Source organism: Pseudophryne corroboree, chromosome 7, assembly GCF_028390025.1.
Source record: "Pseudophryne corroboree isolate aPseCor3 chromosome 7, aPseCor3.hap2, whole genome shotgun sequence".
NCBI classification, from domain to species: domain Eukaryota; kingdom Metazoa; phylum Chordata; class Amphibia; order Anura; family Myobatrachidae; genus Pseudophryne; species Pseudophryne corroboree.
The window spans coordinates 242,943,543-242,969,135 of NC_086450.1; the positions used below are offsets into that span (position 1 = coordinate 242,943,543).

General features: G+C 45.6%; 1 protein-coding gene across 1 annotated transcript in view; it reads right to left on the minus strand.

Annotated features, from left to right (window-relative positions):
* ADCY5 (adenylate cyclase 5) overlaps window positions 1-25,593 on the minus strand; it is a 984,560-nt gene that overhangs the window by 174,160 nt on the left and 784,807 nt on the right. Inside the window, exon 8 of the mRNA XM_063934061.1 lies at window positions 1,666-1,806. Coding sequence (XP_063790131.1) covers window positions 1,666-1,806 — 141 coding nt within the window. The remainder of the gene's footprint in view (window positions 1-1,665; window positions 1,807-25,593) is intronic.

Genomic DNA, 25,593 nt, shown 5'->3' on the forward strand with positions numbered 1-25,593 from the left:
ATAGAATGCTCCATACAGTCCCATAGAATGCTCCAACAGCTCCATATACAGTAACTCTTTATACAAAATGTAAAGAACTCTCCATGCAGCCCCATAGAATACATGATTTAGCATGAAGGAATTCTTCATAGATCCCCACAGAACTTTCCAGGGTGTGGTATGGTATGCCGGCGGTCGGGCTCCTGGCGACCAGCATACCGGCGCCGGGAGCCCGACCGCCGGCTTACCGACAGTGTGGCGAGCGCAAATGAGCCCCTTGCGGGCTCGCTGCGCTCGCCACGCTGCGGGCACGGTGGCGTGCTACGCGCGCCACGCTATTTTATTCTCCCTCCAGGGGGGGTCGTGGACCCCCACGAGGGAGAATAAGTGTCGGTATGCCGGCTGTCGGGATTCCGGCGTCGGTATACTGTGCGCCGGGATCCCGACAGCCGGCATACTGAAGACCACCCAACTTTCCATACAGCCATATAGGATTCTCTGTTTAACCTTAAAGAACCTTATAAAGTTCAGATAGCCTTATAGATCTCTTCATACAGCCCCAAAGAATTGTCGACACAGCTGCAAATAACTCTACTTATAGGGACTAATTCAGCAGGAGTTGTAGTTTTGGGAAAATTCGCAAAACTACAACTCCCTTCTCTAGCATGTGAGGGGCCACTCAGCACAGGGCAAGGCCGCCCTGCATGTCCCCCCCCCCCCAACGCTGAAATGTGAGCGCATCGCTAAACAGCAATGTGCTCGCATCTTAAGGGTAGCCCCCTGCCTCCGCAGCCTACCCGCGAAGACAGTCGCCGGGCCGCCATGTTTTGGGTCGCTGTGTGTGACGTCACGCAGCCATCAAGGCCCACCCTGCAAACGGTCCGGAAAAGCCTCTGTTGTCCGGACTTTGCCCCCCAATGTCAAGTCACCGCCCCCAAAATGCAGCTTCACCGCCAACCGCCGAGACTTAAATTGCAAGTGCATGCGATCGAAATCCTCGCACATGCATGCAGCGGCGTGCGCAGAAGTGTTGCTAATGCTAAATTGTTATTTCCGCACTTCTCGTTCCTTACTGAATCAGGCCCATAGCCCCATAGAATGTTTAATTCAGCTCCACAGAACTCTCCATACAGTCCAGACAGAGCTCCATACAGTCCATACTATTTTCCCTGACAATGGCTGCTGGGATATTTGATTGTGTTGTGTCTGAACTACGAGCTCGATCTTGTTGCTGCTATTCCAACTCATAGGACTGCTGGCCAGCAACTGTCACACTACTTTATACGGGAAGCAGTTAGTTTCCTGGCTGTCAGGATACCGACACCAGAATCCCGACAGCCATGGGAATCCCGGCAGTCGGAATCCCGACCGGGGCCCTGGATCCCCACTCGGGAGGTAGGGGGGTTCCAAGCCACCCCCCGACAAGGAATAAATTATTGTGGTGAGCTAAGCTCGCCACCGGACCCGTAGCGTGATGAGCACAGCGAGCCTGTGAGGGAACACACTGCACTCGCCGTCTGGATTCCATCATCAGTATTGTGACCACCGGGATCCCATACTAAACCCCTTTATACAGTACCCTGGCGTGTGTAATCAGGAGATGTAAGTATGCAAATGGTGTATGATCTTAGAAGGTACTTTTGCTTGGACCTCAGAAGCCAGGGACAGGGTAAATAAACCACATACCATTCTCTTCATTTCTTTTGAGACTTGGTTGTTTCCCAGATGGTTGTAGAAATTCCGCTCCACTCCCCAGTGAGAAGGGTTATGTCCAATGGAGTTTGTTCTCTGTCTGTTCATCTTTGCAATCATGGCCTTTTCTTCTTTCTGCATGAAAGAGAAACAGATCAATTTTCGGAACAATTCCCCAGAGTACACGGCTGTAAGCAAATGGCACATCGATTTAGTGACAGAGTGACAGGCAACATTTGTCTTTAAATAGGACACAGCACAAGTTTATCTGTCTCTGTCTTCTGTCAGGGTTTGGGACTTGGAGGACCCACTCACTCACAAGGATAATCATTTTTATGCAACAATTAGTATCCAAAGATGTACATACATTTCCTTTTATATATCTTTTCTCCAAGTCATCAGTTGGGAAGTGTAATGTTGTCACTGGCACAGATGCCTGTTTTTTGGCTAACAATTTAGAATACTTCTGGATGTCATATATACTAATTTAATTAGTATAATATTTATGTTTCATTAAAACCAATAAATACAGTTATCTGAGGTGCTTCTGAAAACAAAGTGTTGTTTGGACTAGAAGAAGACAGGCATATTATGCCCTGGATAAATGGACGGTCCAATCTCACAACATGGGAAAGTTATGATACCCAGCAATGTGACCCCTTGTGAAGGGAGCTGCACAAACTTACTTTGTGCACAGGTCAGCCAGTTCTCTACATGGGGATTAGTTGTGTGTGTAGGGGGGTGTATATGTTAAATTGTGTATATTAAATTGAATTCAATTGTGTATATTAGATTTAAACTAATGGTTTAATAATGTCTGGGCTCCACATAACTGAGAGACAATTATTTTATAAAATGTTCTTACAGTGGAACAAAGACAACTTAAGCTTAAGATAAACATAACAAAATTAAATTTCTCATCTACTGTATCCTGTCACATGCAAGAATAGCAGCAGCCACTGTTCTACTTACACACTGGGACAGGAATTATGCTAGGTATACACTAAACGATGTGAGTGTGCCCGGCAAACTCGCTAGCGACGGGACCTGACAAGGGTGCATATACACTTGCTGATGTTGGCAGCGAGCAGCAGCAAGGGATGTGCGGGGCCATGCTGCGTTCAGCACAATGGTATCGCTTGCGACATCCCCAGATTGAGTTGCATGTACTGTGCAGCTGTATGTAGCTAGGGACCCGCGGGAGCACGCATCACTAACTATCTACACCATGGGTGTGCGCAGGGGGGGTGCCTGGTGCGCACAGGCACCCCCTGATGTCTGGCACCCCGATCTCACATGCCTCATGCAGGGATCGCCGAGCAGGCTGATTACTGTCCCCTCTGTGCTGCACCCTGTCAGGACTGCATTACAGACCAGATACCTGGGTTAATCAAGGGTGCCACTGCCACCGGCTTTCAAATTCCCAGCTCCACCACCATGTACAAAAACAGCGTGATGTGACGTGATTACGTCATGCTGCTCACATGCCCACCTGTCACACCCGCTACACGCCCACCTCAATCCTTCTATTTTATGCCAACGCCAGCCACTGATGAGGAGCAGCATGCAGCCAGCGTTCCTCTAAGGAAGACAAATTCAATACTGGCAGGCGGCCGGCAGCAGCATTGACAGGTCACTCGTTTTTCCAGCAGCAGCAGTACTAGTCTGCGACTGTCAGTGAGTGACTGACTTGTAAGTAAGCTGCTGCAGCTTGCAGGGGAAAGAGAGAGGGAGCCAGACCAGGCTGAGGAGGAGCTTTGTAATTGCAGTGAGTGCCATCAGGGGTGTTTGTTTGGTGCACACCACAACATCTGACAATGTATCTGCTTTATTAGGATTGGTACAAAGGTGGAAATTTTATATGCGTTGACCATCAGTAGATGGTGCTAGACACGCCCAAAAGGCGGTGCTAGACACACCCCTCTGACGGTGCACCCCCTAATAAAATGTGCTGCGCACGCCAGTGATCTACACACTGGACGATAAAACAAATTTGTCGTAACAATTGGTCATTATTAGCAAATTTGATTGGAATGTTGTCCATAGCTTTAGAACAGGGGTGGGGAACCTCAGGCCCGAGGGCCGTATAAGGCCCTCGAAGCCACTTGATCTGGCCCGGCCAGGCTCACCTAAACGAGAGAAGATGCCGAGCGCCCGCTGAGATTTTACCACCAGCAGGCGCCCCGGCTCCTCAGCAGCAGCCAGACGCAGGAGCTCACTCCTGAGCTCCAGCTTCTGGCTCAGGTAGTGTACATGTGTGGCTGTGCGGCGCTATGGGAGAGACGTCATGACATCTCTCCCATAGTTCCGAGGAGAGGGAGGGCAGCGGTTCGGAAGTAGGAGCAGGGCTGGTGAGCATTGTGTTTTTTTTTTTCCTTTTAACGTGTGTGTGTGTGTAAGTGGCGCTACTAGGGGGCATATTTAATGGGGCATAACTACAGGGGGCATATCTATTGGGGCATAACTACAGGGGGCATATCTAATGGGGCATAACTACAGGGGGCATATTTAATGGGGCATAACAACTGACAGTGGGCATATCTAATGGGTCATAACAACTGACTGGAGGCAAATCTAATCGGGCATAACAAGTGACTGGGGACATAACTACTGACTGGAGGCAGGGTAATTTTTAAGTTAAAATCTACAAAGAAATATGAGTAGGCGCTGGTGTACTGGCTATGAGACACTGATGATATCAATACTGACTGCAGCTTCACTTATTTGAGGTGCTGAGCCTCAAAAAACAAAAATTAATAAAAACCACAGAGAGAAGCGCTGTCACTAAAGTATTAATATATTTTATTAAAAATGACCTTATTCATATATAAAAATTATGAGAAAGCCTAAACATCCTGTGACTTTAAAAAATCTTTTAGCAGCAACACATCAAAACATGTAACAATTTGTATTCCTCATTAAGGTCTCCTTTGGAACAATGTATCAATCTACCCTTTATATAATGTATGGTAACTCTTGTGATTAACAGGAATTCCTTAGAATAAGCTCCATGCGTGGGCTGATTGAAACACTTGAAACCATATATTGGTAGAGGGTTTAAAAGTTCATCCGTGATGTATATAGGGATTATTCACATTGATGACATCCGCTCCATTATTTGTGAAATCCCTATTTAGCTCTTATTTCTCAATAATGCCGTCCAAAATTGACTAGCTTTTCTTATGAAGCTTATAATTGCACAATAACAGATTAAGCATGTGACGCTATTTTGAAGTCTGTTATTATACTTAACCCAACTTATGCAATGGGCAACAATTGTGTTATGTCCGTAGGGCGCCGGCTGCCCGCTCTGGGACACTGCAATAGAATGTGCAGGGCTTGTGAGAAATAATAGATAAAACGCTCACAGTCTCATTCAGATCGGCATAAAAATTCAAAGGCTATAATGCTCTCTCACCACTTTCCATCAAGCTTCACCTGGAGCACACTGCTAGCTGTCATAAGCTGAATCTCCGTTTGGTGCGGTGAGCCAAATGCCGAACAGATGCTGGTTGGGGCGCTGAGCGGCGGATGCTATCGGGGACGTGCTGCAGAAATCAGTCTCTGTTCGTGATGGTTAGCTGGATGCCAAGCAGAATGTCGGGCAATGTAGTCAGACGGATTGCTTGACACGTTTCTCAGCCTCAATCCTGGGGCTGTTTCCTCAGAAGTCACTTCTGAGGAAACAGCCCCAGGATTGAGGCTGAGAAACGTGTCAAGCAATCCGCTCAGCGCCTCAACCAGCATCTGTTCGGCATTTGGCTCACCGCACCAAACGGAGATTCAGCTTATGACAGCTAGCAGTGTGCTCCAGGTGAAGCTTGATGGAAAGTGGTGAGAGAGCATTATAGCCTTTGAATTTTTATGCCGATCTGAATGAGACTGTGAGCGTTTTATCTATTATTTCTCACAAGCCCTGCACATTCTATTGCAGTGTCCCAGAGCGGGCAGCCGGCGCCCTACGGACATAACACAATTGTTGCCCATTGCATAAGTTGGGTTAAGTATAATAACAGACTTCAAAATAGCGTCACATGCTTAATCTGTTATTGTGCAATTATAAGCTTCATAAGAAAAGCTGGTCAATTTTGGACGGCATTATTGAGAAATAAGAGCTAAATAGGGATTTCACAAATAATGGAGCGGATGACATCAATGTGAATAATCCCTATATACATCACGGATGAACTTTTAAACCCTCTACCAATATATGGTTTCAAGTGTTTCAATCAGCCCACGCGTGGAGCTTATTCTAAGGAATTCCTGTTAATCACAAGAGTTACCATACATTATATAAAGGGTAGATTGATACATTGTTCCAAAGGAGACCTTAATGAGGAATACAAATTGTTACATGTTTTGATGTGTTGCTGCTAAAAGATTTTTTAAAGTCACAGGATGTTTAGGCTTTCTCATAATTTTTATATATGAATAAGGTCATTTTTAATAAAATATATTAATACTTTAGTGACAGCGCTTCTCTCTGTGGTTTTTATTAATTTTTAAGTTGATAATTTTTGTATGGCCCCCGAAGGATTTTATAAATATCCAAATGGCCCTTGGTAGAAAAAAGGTTCCCCACCCCTGCTTTAGAAGGACTCTCTATGAGTTTCTCTCCACTCCCTAATGCTCTTATCAAATAATAGTATACACAGGACACAACCAGATCAATCTAGTCTGCTGTATATGGAGAGGGGGTGGGGTGAGGTGATCTAGTATCCCTAGGACACTTGTAGCCCCCACCCCGTTCCCAATCATATCGCTCCTCTAGTCGGGTAGCTCTGTCGGTAGCTCATAAAACCTGATACGCCTGTGTCTCTGCACTGCACACTCTCTTGCTCTGCAATGCACACTCTCGTGCTTGCATTCTGGCTGCCAGGTTCTTCCTTCTGCTGCTGCAGAAAAGGGAGAGCCAGTGAAGTCAGTGCGCTGCTACCAGGGAGCCCCTGACAGAGGGGGACCCGGGATATAGTGTCCCATGTACCCCCCCTTATTCCGGCTCTGTGCATTTGTGAAAACAAAGTGACGATATGTAGATTTGTATTTTGCTTTATCTATCTACTATATAAAAGTAAAAATTTGTCTCTCTGTGTTGTAAAATGGTCCATGCATTCGGGAGTTATGCTTTCTCCTGAAATACTCTGTGCTGCTGCTCCACCGCTAGGGTTGTCTAACCCCCACAGAGTTTGTTCCCAGATTGTAAGTCAGATGTGTACCAAGTTCATACTTGCCTACCCGCCCGGAATGATCGGTAGGCTCCTGAAAATCGAGTGGCACTCCCGGCCGCCCAGAAAGGCAGCAAGTGTCCTGCATTCCCTGCCAGCTCCCGCACCCCGCCAACATTAGAGCACTAATGGGCGGCCTGAAGGGGACCAGATGACGCGATTCGCGCTGAATCCCGCCATCGTAGCTCCGCCCCCCGCTCTCTAGTGCCTGTTTCCTCGGCACTGAATAGCGGAGGAGGGGGGGGCGGAGCACAATTACGTTTTTATGCCACCACGCCCCGGACATGCCCCCTCACTACCGGACACGCCCCCCCTTTACGCTGTCCAGGCTGCCCCCTCCCGGAAGAGGGGGCAGCAATATTGGCAAGTATGACCAAGTTTGGTGTAAATTGCTCCAGCCCTTCCACATTTATGCTGTCTGCTGACATACTCTGTGTTGCTGGCCCACCCCTAGGGGTGCTAGGAGTGTCTGACCCCCACAGTGTTTGTTAACAGAGTGTAAGTCAGATGTGAACCAAGTTTGTTGGAAATTGCTGCAGGCATTCCATAGTTATGCTGTCTGCTGAAATACTCAGTGCTGCTGCCTCACCCCTAGGGGTGCTAGGGGTGTCTCCCCCCCACTGTGTTTGTTCCCAGATTGTAAGGCATATGTGTAAACATTTTTGAGTATATTGCTCCAGCAATTCTGGAGTTATGCTGTCTCCTCATATACTCTGTGCTGCGGTCTGCCCCCCTAGGGGTGCTAGGGATGTCTAATTTTTTTAGTTGCCTCGGCCGTGTTTTAATACCCTTGTATGTCCTCACTTGTAAACTGTGGATTTGTATAGCAAGATAGAGAGACAAATTTTCACTTTTATATAGTAGATTTCCCATCGGCAGTGAGCCACACTGTTTCCGAGGACATGGGGATCTTGCTGGTATCCGGACACATGGTCAACAGTGATTATGTCACCATTCGTAATGTCGACACAACAATGTTCAAACTATCATGAGTCAAACTATTGACAGACACCAGGTCAACATCTTTAAACTGTCGACAGGTTCACAATATCGATATCTGAAATGTTGCCATATGAAAGGTCGTCGTTCTGAGGATGCCAACGGTTAGGTGCAGCTGGGGCCATTTATTATATTTGCTTGCTTTGCTCCGTAGTATGTCACTTACCCCATATATTACAGAGCACATGATTTGATGATACTATAAGAGCCCAAATGCTGCTGGCTTACAATTAGCTGCTCAGTCAGCTCTTTAAGGTGTTTTCAAATGGATTAAACGGTTTGAAAACATCAGTAATACACAGATTAACTACTCTTGGACTGTATATCTAAAGTCTTCCATATCTAGGTTTTCTATACAAAACATGTAATGCTGGCCATTCATCAGGACGATATCACTCCAACCAACCAAGTAGTGACAGTGTGTGGGAGCAAATGATAATCATTCGTTTCCAAGAAAACAGCCTAAAACAGTTGGTCCAACTAGTTGGGAAAAGCAAACATGTTGGATTTTTCCCAACTAATCGTTCTAGTGTAGGGGGAAAGTTGGAATCTTTCGCCCCAACTGACCAATAAGTAGGCGGACACTGACCTGCCAGAATGGGATCCCTGGCGGCAGTGGAGTGGGAGGAGGTCATTTCATCTGTTGTTGGGTCGGCTGGGACACACGTCGTTCTGATGTGTACCCAGCCTAACTGGAAATTAAAAAAAGGAAGAAAAAAAATAGTGCAGGTTTATTTCTATAAATAAGTAGACATGCAATTTTTTTTCCTTTAACCACTTAACTGACGATTTATTTCGCCAAACACCGCTCCAAAATTTTCGTTTTTTTCATGAGTGAATTAGGTGAAGAACATGACTTTAACCCTATCCCAAATGAGTTTAGTTAAAAATAAATAAAAATATTCTTTTTTAAAAATAATTCCCCCCCCCCCCAAACATTGATCGGGAACATTGCGACTTTCATTTTGAAAGCCGGTACAACCTCCAGGTATGCAGGGGGCCCTGGGGGTGGCTTGGGAGGGTTCATTTACACTCCCCAGCAGCTGCCATTGTCTGCAGCCGCTGGTGTGGGGGGATCCTGCCGTACTGACCGTCAGCAGTGATCGGCAGCGCGGCAATCAGTAGGGGTGAGTGCAGGGAGGCAGAGGGACCTTCCGGTCCCTCTGACAGCAGCAGCGGAAGGAAGTTTCTCTTCCCTGCCGCTGCTAACACTCCCTGACTGGTCACATCCTGTGCAACCAGGTCAGACAGAGCACTTGCTGGCATGGTCGCATCTAATGCGACCATGCCACGCAAGTGGTTACAAACCCCCCACATTTATTTATTCAAAACATGCAGAGGTGGGCAGACACTGTCCGCCTACTCCTGTGACATCACAAGTTGGAGAGAAGTTGGCTGGTTGGATGGTCAGATGAAAAAGTTGGTGTGTGGGGCAGCATTTTGTTGGACATACGAGTTGGTCAGTTGGAAGGTTGAAGGAAAGTTGGTCTCATGATGTATGGCGACATAAGCCGTTGTGGCTTGCGAGTGGGTGTGATATTGGGGGTGTTTGAGATGGCAATTTTGGACCTATAGAATAGACAGAGAAGTTCTCTACATCTGCACTAGGGTTTTTCTACTTTTCATCCCACATCTTTCCCTATATTGTTGTTGTTTTCAACCCTTTACACCCTTCTGTCCTATAGTGTTTTTCCCCCAAAATATTTTAATAACCTAATATTTGTAGTTTTTATTATGTGTGTGATTCAGACAATTACACATTTTAATAATTATCCTATTGAATCATCTTGTATCTCTAGTTTTCACATATTATATATATCTTCTTTGCAAGTATTTTCAAGTGAACCTGTGAGGCTGTTGCCTCATACTGTAGGTTCACTTGGAAAAACTGTTGCCAGATGGGCCTACAATAATACTCTCTCTGGTACTCATTTATATCACTGGGCTGAGGGTTCCACTGCTGTAAAAAGTGTATTTTTGAAATGTTTAAGTCTGATCTTTTGGTATGCAATAGGTTTTCTGATTTTGTACCTGATTCACAGTTGTATTCTAATGTCGCCGTTGCTGTGGCGCCCACCGATAGCTTTGTATATATTCAAGTAAATCAGCATTGGACGCAGATCAGTCGATTATTGGCCTTCTGAGTAAGCCTTTGGCTAGTCATAACAGTCGACGGAACTGAGACGCCAGTGCAATTTATATTGTGTATAAAGACGCAGTTGAGGCTATGACGCGCTTATAATATGGTTACAACACATGGTAAAACAGTGGTAGAGAATATCACTGTTTAGGCTCTGAAGCTGCTAAACCGTGGTACCCACTAAGAAGCTTCACCTAGCTTCATACAAAAAACAATAATCAAACATAAGAACAGTAGATACACTCAAGTTATAAGCGCCCAGTAGGTAGGACTTTCCTTTTTAAATGGTGAAGGTAATGTCCATGGAAATTCACAATCTTCTCCTGACAGGATAACCGTGTCTTTTCATGTGCTCAGTATACAAATGAAAACAAAGATAGAACATATCATGGTGTAGTAAGGCCCTCATTCCGAGTTGTTCGCTCGCAAGCTGCTTTTAGCAGCATTGCACACGCTAAGCCGCTGCCTACTGGCCCCCTGCCCCTGTGTCTGCCGTGCTGTGGATCATTGCTGATCGGTCAGCATGGCAGGATCCCCCCCCTCCAGTGGCTGCAGACAATAGCAGCCGCTGGTAAGTGTAAAACAACACCCCCTAGCCACTCCAGACCCCCCCCCGTGTACCTGGCAGCTGTCCGGGATCTAAAAACTAAAGTTGCGATGTTACCAATGTTCCGATGGTCACGATGTTCCCGATCGATGTTTCAAAAAATATAAAAAAAATAGATTAAAATATATATATATATATATATATTTTTTTTTTTAACTAAAAACATTTTGCATAGGGTTAAATTCTTGTTCTTCACCTAATTCACTCATAAACCCCCCCCGACAATTTAGGAGCGGTTTTTGGTGAATAAAATTATCAGTTAAGTGGTTAAACTGTCTATCTCAGATGTGTCGATACAAAGGTGCATACCCCAACTCACATGGCAAAGTGTGGATAAGTGTACATACAGATGGAGCCTCCCTCATCGTTGCTGTTTCTCCGCCTAAACAGAGGATTAGTCACACCTAAGCGATAGCTCAGGTTGCTCAGCTGTTGCACGGAACGGCGCATTGAGGCATGACTTCATACGTAGCATGCAATACACATCTTCACTACTGGGTGGCTAATGCTCCACTAATCCAGTACTGTAGACCGAATAGCGGCGGATTGATCTACCAGCTCTGGCAAATGGTCAGTGACGACTGTAATGTTAGTGTATACTGTACACACAGACCAATGGTCAGATGGAGAGAGTCAATTGAAAAATAAAGAAACCAATAAATCAATCAATAAAATTAGTGTACACAGATGCATGGGAAAGTGTTAAAGCAATGGTCCATTGACTATAGGGTTATGTGAATGTACAAGTACCGTAGACTAATCAATAAATAAAAGTAGTGTATAAAGACTCAAACAAACGTGTTAAAGCAATGGTCCATTGACGTTAGGCATACAGTACTGTATGTGAGTGTCCAAGTCTCGTAGCCAGTACAACAAAACCCATGGGAAGGGATCACTGCTTATGTTTACACATGAGCTTGTGTCTCTATCAACAGGCATCAAGGCCAAGCGGTGAAGTGTCCCGCACCTCATGCTCAGAGTCCCGGGTTTGATTCCCAAAGTGCAAATTACTTTTTTTTTTTTTGTTCTTTACACTTTATTTAAAAAAAAAAAAAAAAAATAACATTCATATATTTAAGAACCTTACATTCAATAGAATTATGTACACAGGAAAAGACCTGTTTCCATAACTAACTGTCGGGGTATCTGACACGCAAATCCGTAGCACAGTACTGTACTGTTTAATGTACATTCACTCTGGCCCTCTATAGCCCTTTCCCCCAACCAAAGAAACTGTAGTATAAGCCCTTAATTTACATACTGTGTTGGCAATTTATTGACTGGAAGCTGGCCTCTTTGTCTAAAAAGATCAGTCTCTCAGGAAAGAGGGAAGGGTGAGAGGGGAGGTGGGGAGTTCAGAGACGCTGTCAAAAATATTCATTCTCTGTCAGGACCCCCCCAAAAAATAAACCAATAAATCAATAATAAAAATAGTGCATACAGACGCAAATGAATGTGTTAAAGCAACGGTCCATTGACGCTAGGTTTATGTGAGCTATTAACAGGGACATGCAGTCAGGGGAGGCAGAGCCTCACCTGTCATGTTCCCTATCATACTCAGTGTTCTCACTACAAAAATGATAGGAATAACACAAAGAAGATATTTAGAACTTATACGCACCTTCTGTGTATTAATGCAATCATCTTTATAGATAAACTTACCAGATTTGCAGGGCTCTTTCAATTGCAGGGGGAGATAGAGATGAGGCAGCTGCAGCTCAGCTTCATCTCTCACACTGTCGGACACTGCCTGTACAGATGGGCGGGGCTACACAGCGGGCAATCAGATCGCATAGAACAGAGAAATGGGAGGCATGCCTTACAGTTGGGGCGTGCTTCAGCTCTGATGGACAGATCAGAATGGTCATGTGACCAATCCAGGAAGTGCAGGAAGACCAAAGCTAGGCAGCATGGCAGGGGAGGAGGTGAACTGTGTGTGTGTGTGTGTGTGTGTGTGTGTGTCAGGAATCTGTGTGTCTGGCATCTGTAGTAAGTGGAGGGACAGGACTCTGTGTGTGTGTGTGTGTGTGTGTCATCTGTAGTGTGTGCATGTGTGTGTGTGGCATCTGCAGTGAATGTAGAGACAGGACTGTGTGTGTGTGTGGCATTTGCAGTTAATGTAGAGACAGAACTGTGTGTGTGTGTGTGTGTGTGTGTGTGTGTGTGTTTGTGTGTGTGTGGCATCTGCAGTGAGTATAGAGACAGGACTGTGTGTGTGTGTGGCACCTGTAGTGAGTGTGGGAACAGGACTCTGTGTGTGTGTGGCATCTGTAGTTATTGTGGGGACATGACTCTCTGTGTGAGTGTGTGTGTGTGTGTCTGTGACTTCTGTAGTGAGTGCAGGGACAGGTGTGTGTGTGTGTGTGACATCTGCAGTGAGTGTAGAGACAGGACTCTGTGTGTGTGGCACCTGTAGTGAGTGCAGGGACAGGATTCTGTGTGTGTATGTGTGTGGCATTTGCAGTGACTGTAGAGACAGGACTCTGTGTGTGTGTGTGTGTGTGTGTGTGTGTGTGTGTGTGTGTGTGTGTTTAATCTGTAGTCAGTGATGGGACAGGACTCTGTGTGTGGCATCTGTAGTGAATGTAGGTACAGGACTCTATGTGTGTGGCATCTGTAGTGAGTGCGGGGACAGGACTCTGTGTGTGGCAATTGTAGTGAGTGCAGAGACAGGTGTGTGTGTGCAGCATCTGTAGTCAGTGCAGGGACAGGTGTGTGTGTGTGTGTGTCATCTACAGTGAGTATAGAGACAGGACTCTGTGTGTGTGTGGCATCTGTAGTGAGTGTGGGGACAGGTGTGTGTGTGTGTGTGTGTGTGTGTGTGTGTGCGGCATCTGCAGTGAGTGTAGAGACAGGACTCTGTGTGTGTGTGTGTGGCATCTGTAGTGCAGGGACAGGTGTGTGTGTGGCATCTGTAGTGAGTAAGGGGATAGGTGTGTGTGACATCTGAAGTGAGTGTAGAGACAGGACTCTGTGTGTGTGTGTGTGACATCTGTAGTGAGTGCGGGGACAGGTGTGTGTGTGTGGAATCTGCAGTGAGTGTAGAGACAGGACTCTGTGTGCATGTGGCATCTGTAGTGAGTAAGGGGACAGGTGTGTGTGTGTGTGTCATCTGCAGTGAGTGTAGAGACAGGACTGTGTGTGTGTGTGTGTGTGTGTGTGTGTGTGTGTGTGTGACATCTGTGAGTGAAGGGACAGGTATGTGTGTGTGGCATCTGTAGTGAGTGTGGGGACAGGACTGTGTGTGTGTCTGTGTCATCTGTAGTGAGTGTGGGGATAGGACTCTGCGTGTGTGGCTACAGTAGTGAGACGTAGTGTACAGATACTGTATGTTCTTGCTCTCCCTCCCCAGGTGCTGATGACTGTATTGTCCTGTGTAACCTGCTGCACCAGGCCAGCAGTGTTCTGCAGGTGATGGGGCAATGGGGGGCACCTCACCCAGTTAGTATGCACCAGTTTACTCACTAGGGTGATGGCTGAGACCTGGCTATTACTGTATGTATGTTCTCCCTGTGTTTGCATGGATGTAGGGCAGGGACATAAGAGATATATTGTGTTGGGGGTGAGACAGGCTCCTAGCACTGAAAGCCACCACCTTTTGTGCCTCCGCAGCCTCTGACCTCACCGCACGTCACTGGCTATTAAATAAAATTAAAATGGGCTTAAAGCTTAATATCTCTGGTTCTGGGGGTCCAATCAGCTCAGGTATGGAAGGAGAGGCTAGAATTAACGGGCTCATTATAGTCTATAGGAAAATGGGTCCACTTTGCGCCCCGATATCTCCGGTTTTGGGTGTCCCAGAGACTCGAGATTGGTACCATACGAAAGAGGAGACTCTTGTCTTTCGGGGCAGACCACAAGTTTGTGTGACACTGCAAAGGGAAACAGCAAGCAACCATATATCGGGTCACCTCCAATTGTCCGACTAGCTTGCATGGGGTGCAGGGCTTCAGGCTTGATAGAAAATACTGTACAGAGATGCTAAGCGCAGTGTTTTGGCATCCAGGAACTTAGGTAGGAGCTTTTATCTCACCCCATTATACTTATAAAGATAACACTTGCCGCTGTAGCCTTTAGAGCAGAGTACGTTACAAGCTGTTCGTGCTACTTAGTACTCAAATAGAAAATACTGTACAGAGACGCTAAACACAGTATTTTGGCATCCAGGAACTTAGGGAGGAGCTTTGATCTCTCCCCATTATACAAATAAAGTGTTACAGTTTATTAAAAATCCAGGAAAAAAACACAAGATGAAAAGATGAAGATGTCAGAAATTTGGGTGTCGGGCATCCAGATTGCCCACTCACCAGTCACCTAAACAAACTAAAGTGGATATCTTCAACAGATGGTAAGTATACAGTACAGGTGTTCCCTCTATGGTCATCCAATGTGTTTCAGTCCTGCTGGACCTTCCTCAGGGCATGTCTCAGTACTCACCCTCAAAACTGTTTTTTACATATGGATTATTATTGTTTTTAAATTTTTGTATGATTCTATGGATTTTTAATAAACTGTACCCCCCGGTTTTGAAATTGACACTTGGATTTTTCCTTGAGTGGAGAATATTGTCACTTAGACCTATCTTTCTAAATGAGGACAGAGGGCCTAATTCAGTAAGGGTTGCAAATTCTGCTAATTAGCAGAATTTGCAATCCTTTTGCTAGCATGCTGGGGGCCGCCCATCGCAGGGCAAGGCCGCCCAGTCTGCTGACCGCCGCCTCACCCCCCTTGATGAAGCAGAAATTGCAATTGCATCGCAATTTCTGCTTCATCGTAGAAATAACTGATGCCTCCTGTCGGTGCAGCTTAGCTGCGCCTGCAGGAGGCCCGCCGCCATGTTGCCCATGGCAGCGGATGCGTGTGACGTCGCGCAGCCGATGCAATCATGTCCCCGCCAGTGCGGCCCCGTCTCCATCCTGGAAATGGAGCGTTGCCGCCCCAGCCCCACGACCACCTCTGTCTTATTGACAGGCAGAGGCGATCATATTTTCTGCAGCCCCACCCCGCAGAAAGTGCGGGTGCATGCGCCCGTGGGGCGACTGTAATAATTCCAGTTGGATCGCGATTTGCGATCCAACCTGAATTAGCCCCAGAGTCCCTAAGGACAAGCTAAAAAGAAACCTTTATGAGCGGATAACCTCTCGATTGATTGTGAGTGGGGTACGCCAATCCAGTTTATGTCTTCTGGCTTGTATAGGAGAAGTTGATAAAGATACCTTTATGTACACTTATCCACACTTCACCGTGTGAGTTTGGGTATGCACCTTTGTATCGACACATCTGGGACACTTTAAAGAAATTTTCCACATAACATAAGGAAAAGAAACCTTTACACACTTGGTTCTTTTAATGATTGAGTGAACTCGGTACGACATATACAATAACTAGACATCAACAAGCTCCTGGGGAGAAGGATTATTTTTGGGAACTCCTTCTTTGTTTATAGAAACATACTACACCATGACATGTTCTATCTTTGTTTTCATTTGTATACTGAGCACGTGAAAAGACACGGATATTCTGTCAGGAGAAGATTGTGAATTTCTAAGGACATTACCTTCACCATCTGAAAAGGGAAGTCCTACCTATTAAGCGCTTATAACTTGAGTGTACCTACTGTTCTTATGTTTGATTAATGGTTACAACACACCCTAACCACTCTCCATTACAATCCAAAAACAGTCCCTAACTGTGACTAAATTCTCTTTTTGAGCGAAATCGCAGAGGCATTGGAAAGCATGTGCCATGCGACTCAGAAGCATGCACATATCGGCCAACTGTGTAGATATCGAAAGACAGTGCAATTCTGAATAAGGGCCTTTACATGATGTCGTGTTTGTGAACAGGTGGAGTCTGGTTAATTATCTTTATTTTATCACTGATGAAAGCAAAGCTCTTTGCATATCTCTCCCATATCAATGTTACACTATGATTAATTATTTTTATTTTTTGGAATGTCTAGGAGTTTTGATACCTGAGATGAACAATTTATGCAGTCCAGACAAACTACTCCAGGTCAGCCCTTTTTTTGTTATTTCTACATTTATAGTTTCTTATATAGCGCAGCATATGCTGTTGCGCTTTACAACTGGAAACAACAGTGATAAGACAAACTGGGTATAAAAGACAGACATAGAGGTAGGAAGGCCCTCTTTGCAAGCTTACAATCTATAGGGAAATAGAAGAATACACAAGGATAGGCACGATCTATAGAACAGCGGTCCCACCAGATTGCAAAGACAGTCCTGATGGGATGTAATTAGATATGAATGCTTCTGAAAATTATGTGGGTGGTTCAGGAATTTGATAGGCTTGTCTGAAGAGGTGTTTTCAGGGAACATTTGAAAGTTTGGCAGCTAGATAAGAGTCTTATCGTGCGTGGTAGGGCATTCCATAGGGTAGGTGCTGCCTGAAGAAGTCCTGCAATGTGAATGGGAGCGAGTAATCCGTGCAGATGAGAGAAGCAGATATTTATATTTTATTATTGGTACAAGTTTAATTTGATGGATTCTCACAATTGTATAAACTCTGTAATACTATACTAGGTGGCACTTTTCTCGCCGTTGTTGCAGTACATGATTTTCACGACTGATAGAACAACAGTCTGAGGAGATACAGTAAACAGTTGCTACCTGAATTGAAGGGAGTGTATGTTGACTTTTTGGGGACATTAATATTACACTTTACATACCAAATCGTTATAACGATGACCAGTACTCTGTATGCACATACATATATACAGCAGAGAGCAACTATTTCATCAGTGATTAGCATTTAAACAAAATAACAAATAAGTCATCAATTTATGTGTCATCCCCTCATAATTAATCACGGAAAATATTAAGATTATTTAAATTTGTTGCGATTACATGCAGTGAAATGCGTTGTGTGACACAGATATGAGTCCAGTAATTGTATGAAAACATTACATATATACTGCGTAATATTAAGACTGATCTGTGCACTTCAGTTTCATTATTATACAATTACATTTCTCAAAAGGCTGTCTTTTGAAGAATCACGTGAGGGGGTGGTCTTCAGGTTGCCGACTGTCGGGATCCCGGCGCACAGTATACCGGCGCCGGAATCCCGACAGCTGTCATACCGACAGTTTTTCTCCCTCGTGGGGGTCCACGACCCCCCTGGAGGGAGAATAAATAGCGCGCCCGCAGCGTGGCGAGCGCCTCATTATGCCGGCAGTTGGGCTTCCAACGCCGGTATGCTGGTCGCCGGGAGCCCGGCCGCCGGCATACCATACTACACCCACGTGAGGAGCTGTTTGATTTAGCTCTGGTAAACACAGGAGCGTTAATTCCTTGAAAACCTGCTGTCGGGATCCCGGCGCACAGTATACCGGCGCCGGAATCCCAACAGCTGTCATACCGACAGTTTTTCTCCCTCGAGGGGGTCCACGCAAGGGTCTCATTATGCCGGCAGTCAGGCTTCCGGCGCCGGTATGCTGGTCGCCGGGAGCCCGGCCGCCGGCATACCATACTACACCCTCGTGAGGAGCTGTTTGATTTAGCTCTGGTAAACACAGGAGCGTTAATTCCTTGAAAACCTGCTGTTTAGCCACTGGTTCCAAACAATGGATCAAAAAATAAATGCATTTTATTGATGCATAAGTGCAGTTTTCGTTTCAGTGTGAACAAGTGAGAGAAGATGTCCGATAAGGAATTTAGAGATTATTTATTTTTCTTTTTTTTTACAATCTATGTTTTATTGAAACAATTTCAGCATAACAAAATAGTAATATGTCGTCATTATAGAAAACAAGACGTCAACATTATAGAGCATGACATCTGAAAAGTCCGGGAGAAAGTACAATAAGTAATGATGCAGAGAAAACATTCGACGCATTCACTCATTGAACATCATATATATAAAAAGAAAAATACTCCCGTCCTTATCAATATAACAATAAAAACAAGAATATAAAAGTAAAGAAGAAAGAAGAAAACATCCAGAGAAGAAGGAAGGAATTGAGGTTGATATTCCGTGAATTTCAATACTTAAGGTGTGGAAGGGACGGCATAGGTAGTATAGGTGTGTGACTCTTTAAAGGCTAGACAGCTAAACCATGTGGACGTAAATTTGGGGTTGGGAAGTTTCAAGGACTGATTAAGTTCTTCCATACTCATATAATAATCCACCCTCTGGAACCAACGAGAGATAGAAGGACATGAATGGGATTTCCAATCGCACGGTATAGTTGCCCTGGCAGCATTCATTAGGTGTCTAAGCAGTGATTTCTTATAAATTGAAAGGGGGATATCCATCACGTTGAACAGCCAAAACTCAGGTGTGAAAGGTAGGGCCAAGCTAGTCAAATCACTTGTAACCTTGTGGACAGCCTGCCAAAAGACTATCAATACCGGGCACTCCCACCATATATGAAGGGGTGTGCCTCTCGCCTGTTTGCAATGCCAGCAGGCATCAGGTACAGATGGGAACATTTTATGCAGCTGCAATGGGCATCTATACCCTCTAGCCAGAATTTTGTATTGAGTTGCCAGCCCTTGGAGCGAGGAAGAGCTGGTAAAAGTGTATGTGTAAATACGGGCCCATTGGTCTTCCTCTAGGTCTCTGCCAGGCTAACACATAGGACGGCGGTTGAGAACAGGTACCATCAGAGCTCAATTGATATAGTTGGGAGATCAGATGTTGTGGAGGTGTGTCAGTCAGACATAGCAGTTCAAACTTGGTGGGAGACCTACGAGATGAACCAGCCGACAAAGAGGCTGCATAATGTCGGGCCTGAAGATAGAACCAGAAGGAGCGGGCAGGAATATCATGGACTTTTTGGAGTTCTACAAAGGACCGCACCCCACCATCAGAGAGCAAGTGGGATATTCGGGTGATACCTGCTGACATCCAGCCTGTTACTCCAGTTGCAGAGCAACCTGGCAGGAAGTCAGGGTTCTCAAATAGAGGGGTAGGGAACGAAATACCCGGGCTAACAAACGCAAGTTGTCTATATTTTTTCCATGTTCGTAGTGTGGGCGTCAGTGTAGGGTGTTTCAGCCGGAGGCCTTTTTTAATCCAAGGAAGGACGTGAGATGGGGTATCAGTTGCGTGGTTTTACTATCAATGGCCATTGCTTTGAGACAGGTAATCTGGACATCTCGACAATCCTGGCTAGATGAGTGGCATGATAGTATGTTAAAAAGTGAGGTAACTGAAGGCCCCCCCTAGAACGGCACAGTATTAGTGTGGATTGTGGAATCCGAGGCCTAACAGATCCCCATATAAATCTTAATGTTAAACATTGTAGCTCTTTAAAGAATGACATAGGTATAGCAATGGGCAAGGTTTGAAATAGATACAAAATTTTGGGCAAAATATTCATTTTAATTGTGTTAAGTCTACCCAGCCAGGACAACTTCAATGATGACCACTTCTGACCACTTCAAAAATCTCTTTTAATGTGTAGGAGCAGACGTCTGGGGATAGAAGAAGTCCCAAGTATTTAAGATGGGACGTGTGCCAAGAAAAGGGAAAAGAACTTTGAAGGCCTGAGACCACTGATGGAGGAGATGATATGTTCAGGGCAATCGATTTTGAGTAGTTTATCTTAAAGTTGGAGACTTGGCTGAACCTATCAAATTTGCGCATCAGGGCAGGAAGGGAAGTTACAGGTGAGGTGATAGTGGCGAGAAGATCGTCTGCGAACAATGCTGGTTTGAATACATGACGACCCAGCGATATACCTTTAATATAATTGTTTGCTCGTATAGCTCTTGCCAATGCCTCCATACAAAAGACGAAAATGAGGGGGGATAATGGGCACTCCTGTCTCGTACCATTTTTGGTGAAAAAGGGATCAGAGAGGGCCCCATTGACTCGCACTCGGGCAGAAGGGGATTGGTACAGGGCCAAAATGCGGTGAAGGCAGAAAGGCCCTAAGCCCAAAAAGTCGGAGAAGGCCCTCAATGAACCGCCAATCAATCCTGTCAAAAGCCTTCTCCGCGTCTGTAGAGAGTAGAATTGCGTGGGTACCATGTGTAGTTACATGGTGGATAAGATTTATGATTTTAGTGGTATTGTCCTTTGCTTCCCGTCCCTGAACAAAACCAACCTGGTCGCCATGTATCAAACTTGGGAGGAGACGGCCCAACCTATTAGCAAGCATTTTGCGTAGAGTTTTATGTCATTATTTAACAGGGAGATCGGCCTGTAACTAGAGCACTGAGAGGGGTCTTTACCTTCTTTAGGGATCACAGTAATATGTGCCTCAAGACAATGTGAGGAAAAAGAAGTATCTTTAGAGATTGTGTTGCAGGCTCGCAGAAAAAGGTGGGATCGGAATGACTTGTAGTATGCCACTGGGAATCCATCCGCGCCCGGGCTTTTCCCGATAGGTGTGGAAGACAGGGCAAAGTCCATTTCTTCTATGGTGAACGTTTTTTCGAGAGAGGCTATGTTCTCATCTTGAAGTCTAGGAAACGCAACCGAGGAGAGATAACTGTCAACCGCCCTTGAGGGTGAAGGTACTGTAGTCGGAGTTTGGGTTCCCCTCAAGTTATAAAGATCAGTGTAATAGCCTTGAAACGCTGCCACAATCTGTGAAAAGGAATGTACTGTGGTCCCACCAGGGACCTTTATTGAGCGAACATATGTCTGTGATCTTTGGGCTCTCAGTGCTCTAGCCAACATAGAGCCAGGTTTATCCCCTCATTGGTAGAATTTATGACGGCTTTTCCGGAGGACGCATTTAGTTTTGTCTTGGAGAAGCTTATTAAGAGCTGTTCTAGTTTCAGTGAGTTATCATAACACAGTCTCATCTAGTGAAGACTTATGGTGTGTCTCAAGCTGTTGGATGTGAGCTAGTAGCCGTCTACGTTGGGATTCTCTGTCCTTCTTTAACTGGGACCTCAGTTGAATACACTTACCCCGCAAAACACGTTTATGCGCCTCCCAGACCGCAACAGCAGAAGTATCAGGTATATCATTCCAAGAAATATAATCTATTATGGCGTGAGAAAGTTCCTCAGTCATACGTGGATCGCGTAGCAGGAGCTCATTGAACCGCCATGTCCACGGTCTAGGGGGTGCATCAGGGGGAGTTATAGTTGCAAAAATTGGGGTGTGCTCTGACCATGTGATTTGGCCAATATGGGTATCAGAAAAAAGCTGCAAGTTTCTATGATCTATCAGAAAATAGTCGATACGTGTATAAACCGAATGGGGTGGGGAAAAATAGGTGTAGTCTCTGACAGTGGGGTGTTGGATCCTTCAGACGTCTACCAATTGATGTTCATGTAATGTCTGGCGTATTTTACGATGGTCCTTCATTAAGATATGGGAGGACCCAGAGGAACAATCCAACGGACCAATTAAAGTCCCCACCTATAACCAGACAGCCTTCTCTCAGTGGGTCTACAAGACGGGATATTTTCAAGAAAAACTTTTTTGTTTTGTATTAGGGAAGTACACATTCACAAATGTAAACAGTTGATTAAATATTTTGCATTTCAACAGTTGGCATCTACCTTCAATCAGTATGTGGTGCGAGATTTCTGTTACTAGAAGTCTACGGGAAAGCAATATCGCTGTTCCCAAAGATTTACCCATGGAATTGTTACTACAAAATACATGGGGGTAGTACAGGTTGAGTATCCCATATCCAAATATCCGAAATACGGAATATTCCGAAATACGGACTTTTTTTGAGTGAGCGTGAGATAGTGAAACTTTTGTTTTTTGATGGCTCAATGTACACAAACTTTGTTTAATACACACAGTTATTAAAAATATTGTATTAAATGACCTTCAGACTGTGTATATAAGGTGTATATGAAACATAAATGAATTGTGTGAATGTAGACACACTTTGTTTAATGCACAAAGTTATAAAAAATATTGGCTAAAATGACCTTCAGGCTGTGTGTATAAGGTGTATATGTAACATAAATGCATTCTGTGCTTAGACTTGGGTCCAATCACCATGATATCTCATTATGGTATGCAATTATTCCAAAATACGGAAAAATCCCATATCCAAAATACCTCTGGTCCCAAGCATTTTGGATAAGGGATACTCAACCTGTAGTGGTTACCGAGTCGAGGAGCCGTAGACTGTTTGAAATGCGTTTCTTGCAGGAAAGCTACACTCACACTCTCTGTGTGAAGTTATCGTAACAGAGTGGAGCGTTTTTCAGGCATATTAAGGCCCTTCACATTGAAGGAGCATAGTTTGACCTTCATTGAGCTAGATGGCGCCATGGGAAAAGAAAATAAGCAGACCTAGCAAATAGGCAACAACACCGAACCACGGCAGAACAAGAGGAGTAGACAACCTCAATGTGAGACACATGAAAAAAAAGTGTGGGGGAAAAGAAAAGAAAAAGGGAGTAAAGACAGAAAACAAGATAAAACGGCAAAACGTATATAACAGTAGAAGAAGAGAAAGAAAAGTGGAAATACTGAACGTAAAAATACAATGTTGTGCTAGCTAGCACAAAGGAAAATAGTCCGCTGTTGGAGCATGTGGGGTGTAACCATCGCCCCATGCTCCAAGTTCGGATTGCGGAACAACCCAACTGGGGAAGGGTAGCTGCAGCCTCCACCGGGAACCAATATGCACGGCTCAGTGAGAATACGGCTTGTCAAAGTGTAGAGAGTAGAAACCGTATATAAGCAAACATTAAGTAACGGTACATGGCACATTAAACCGAAAAGACAAAAATAACATCAAGGCTACAAGAAGTTCCAAAGTACAGTTGATCAGGGAAGAAGCAAACCATAACGCATTTAAAAATTGAACAGAGAAGCAGGTAGAACTGTATACTTCAGGGTAACATATAACAACGTTATAATCATGAATCAAACATTATGAATGTTGCCACAGTGTCATGAGTGGCAACGTAAGTCAAGCTGGCAAGGATCATGTCCGCCAAGACAGTCCATCAAGTGACTGAGGAGGGAGGGCCCCTGCTTGCTGAAGAAGGGTTCCTCTTCCGCCTTGTCACAGGGGTCCAAGGCGGTCTCGGAGCAGGCAGAGTCGGAGGCTCGAGGCGAGTATGAAGCATGGTCCAATCTTCCAGATGCGGTTTAGATATAGAGAGGGCGAAACAGAACTGTTCGAGGTCATTAGGTGACTGTAGGACCAGTTGGCTGCCTTCAAGAGAGGCTTGTATGTTCAAAGGGAAACCCCAATGAAACCGAATGTTCTTTTTCCGGAGAGCGTCCGTGAGGGGATTCAACAAGCGCCGCTGTTGGAGAGTGTGCCATGAGAGGTCTGGGAATATTTGGATCTTGGTTCCATTGTATTCAATCTCGTCGAGTTTACGGGCCTTGCCGAGGATGTCCTCTTTAACATGGTGGTAATGGAGGCGGCAGATAACATCTCTGGGTGTCTCAGATGAAAGTCCCTTCGGGCGTAAAGCGCGATGTGCCCTATCAAACACGATCGTGTTGTCTGGAGGAGCATCAGCAATCTCATTGAAGATCTTGGTGAGAGTATCGACAATATGTGGCCCTTGTACGTCCTCAGGAAGACCACGAATGCGGAGGTTGTTTCGTTTCCCCTATTATCTAGGTCGTCAAGACGGCGTTGCATGGCCCGCAGTTCTTGTGCATGTAGTGAGACTGATTCTCGGAGTTGTCTTCGGGAAGAGTCGAGTTCCTCTAAGTGGTTCTCTGCATCCGAGACCCGGTTGGACATGTGTGAGAGTTCTGTCTTAAGTGTAGAGATCTCCACTTTGATGCCGGCATTTATCTTCTTCTCCAATTCTACAAAGTCCTGTTTCGTGGGGAGATCGTCTTTGGTAGGAAGAGAGCAGAGGTGAGACAAAATGTCCGCCATGGTAGGATCCACAGTAGCAACTGGGCTACGGGGGGCCTGTGACGCCATAACTGTATTAGCTGACAGAGGAGAGGTAGAAGCGTAATCAGCGTCTGACGGACTCGTGGCTGTCTCAGGAGCTAAATATCTGTATAAACTGGATTGGGCGGGAGAGGTAGCGGCCGTCTTGGAGCCAGACGGCTGCTTTCCCTTTTTCGTTCTTCCCATTAAAGTAGTAGAATGTAGAGGGGCGTCTTAGAGATCATGGTATGTAGCTTCACGGAATGTGCGCAATGTAGTCACCAGCATAATCATACAAAGTGAGTTCCCCGGTGTCGGCCAGCAGCAGCCATCCCCATAATCTCAGGGTGAAGTAGGACGGGGGAACATGGCCTGCGCCCGCATATGCTTTTCAGAGCATTCGCACAGGAGATGTGTTCGACAAGAATAACGCTGTAGAGGAGGTGGAGCTGTATCGCGTTAGATGGCCCCCACAATATCGCAATATTTCCTTCTTGTTAGAGACTGGCAGTACACGGAGGGCACTGCCACAGCGGGACTGACAGGGAATTTACATCCAGAAACTCCATGCCTGGAAGAGATATGTAGTATACGAATTGCCGCGTCCGCCCCCTGTGGGTGTCCTAGAGGTAGAGCAGGGCAACCAACCACAGAGGCCCCGGGCCAGCCGACAGCCTCCGCCTGGCAGAGGACCACCCAGACACAGTAACAGTAAATACAGCAGAAGGGCAGGGTGCAGGGGGCTCTGATGAGCTCTAGAGGCGGTATAAAGTAGTATAGAGTGTACCTGCACTGGGACACATACCTTATGGGAGAGCTGTAAAGGGGCACGAGGCTACAGAGGGACTGGTTAGAGGGGTCACCTCAATATAGCAGGGTACCTCAGAGCAGCCGCAGGCAGGGTCCTGGAGTGTACAGCCGACCAGGGTGTCAGAATTCCACAGTAGCCCTCAGGGAACAGCAGGGAGAGAAGATGAACATGGCCTGTTTAATGTATTGTAGGCTTCCTGTATGTTGGAGGAGCAGCCTGGCCAAGAGTTACTGTGAGAAACAGGGAGCTCCAATATGGCCGCCGCCGAGCAGAAATCCAGAGGGCTGAGCCGCAGCAGGAGCCTCCAGGCTGCAGAGAGCAGTGTCCTGGGAG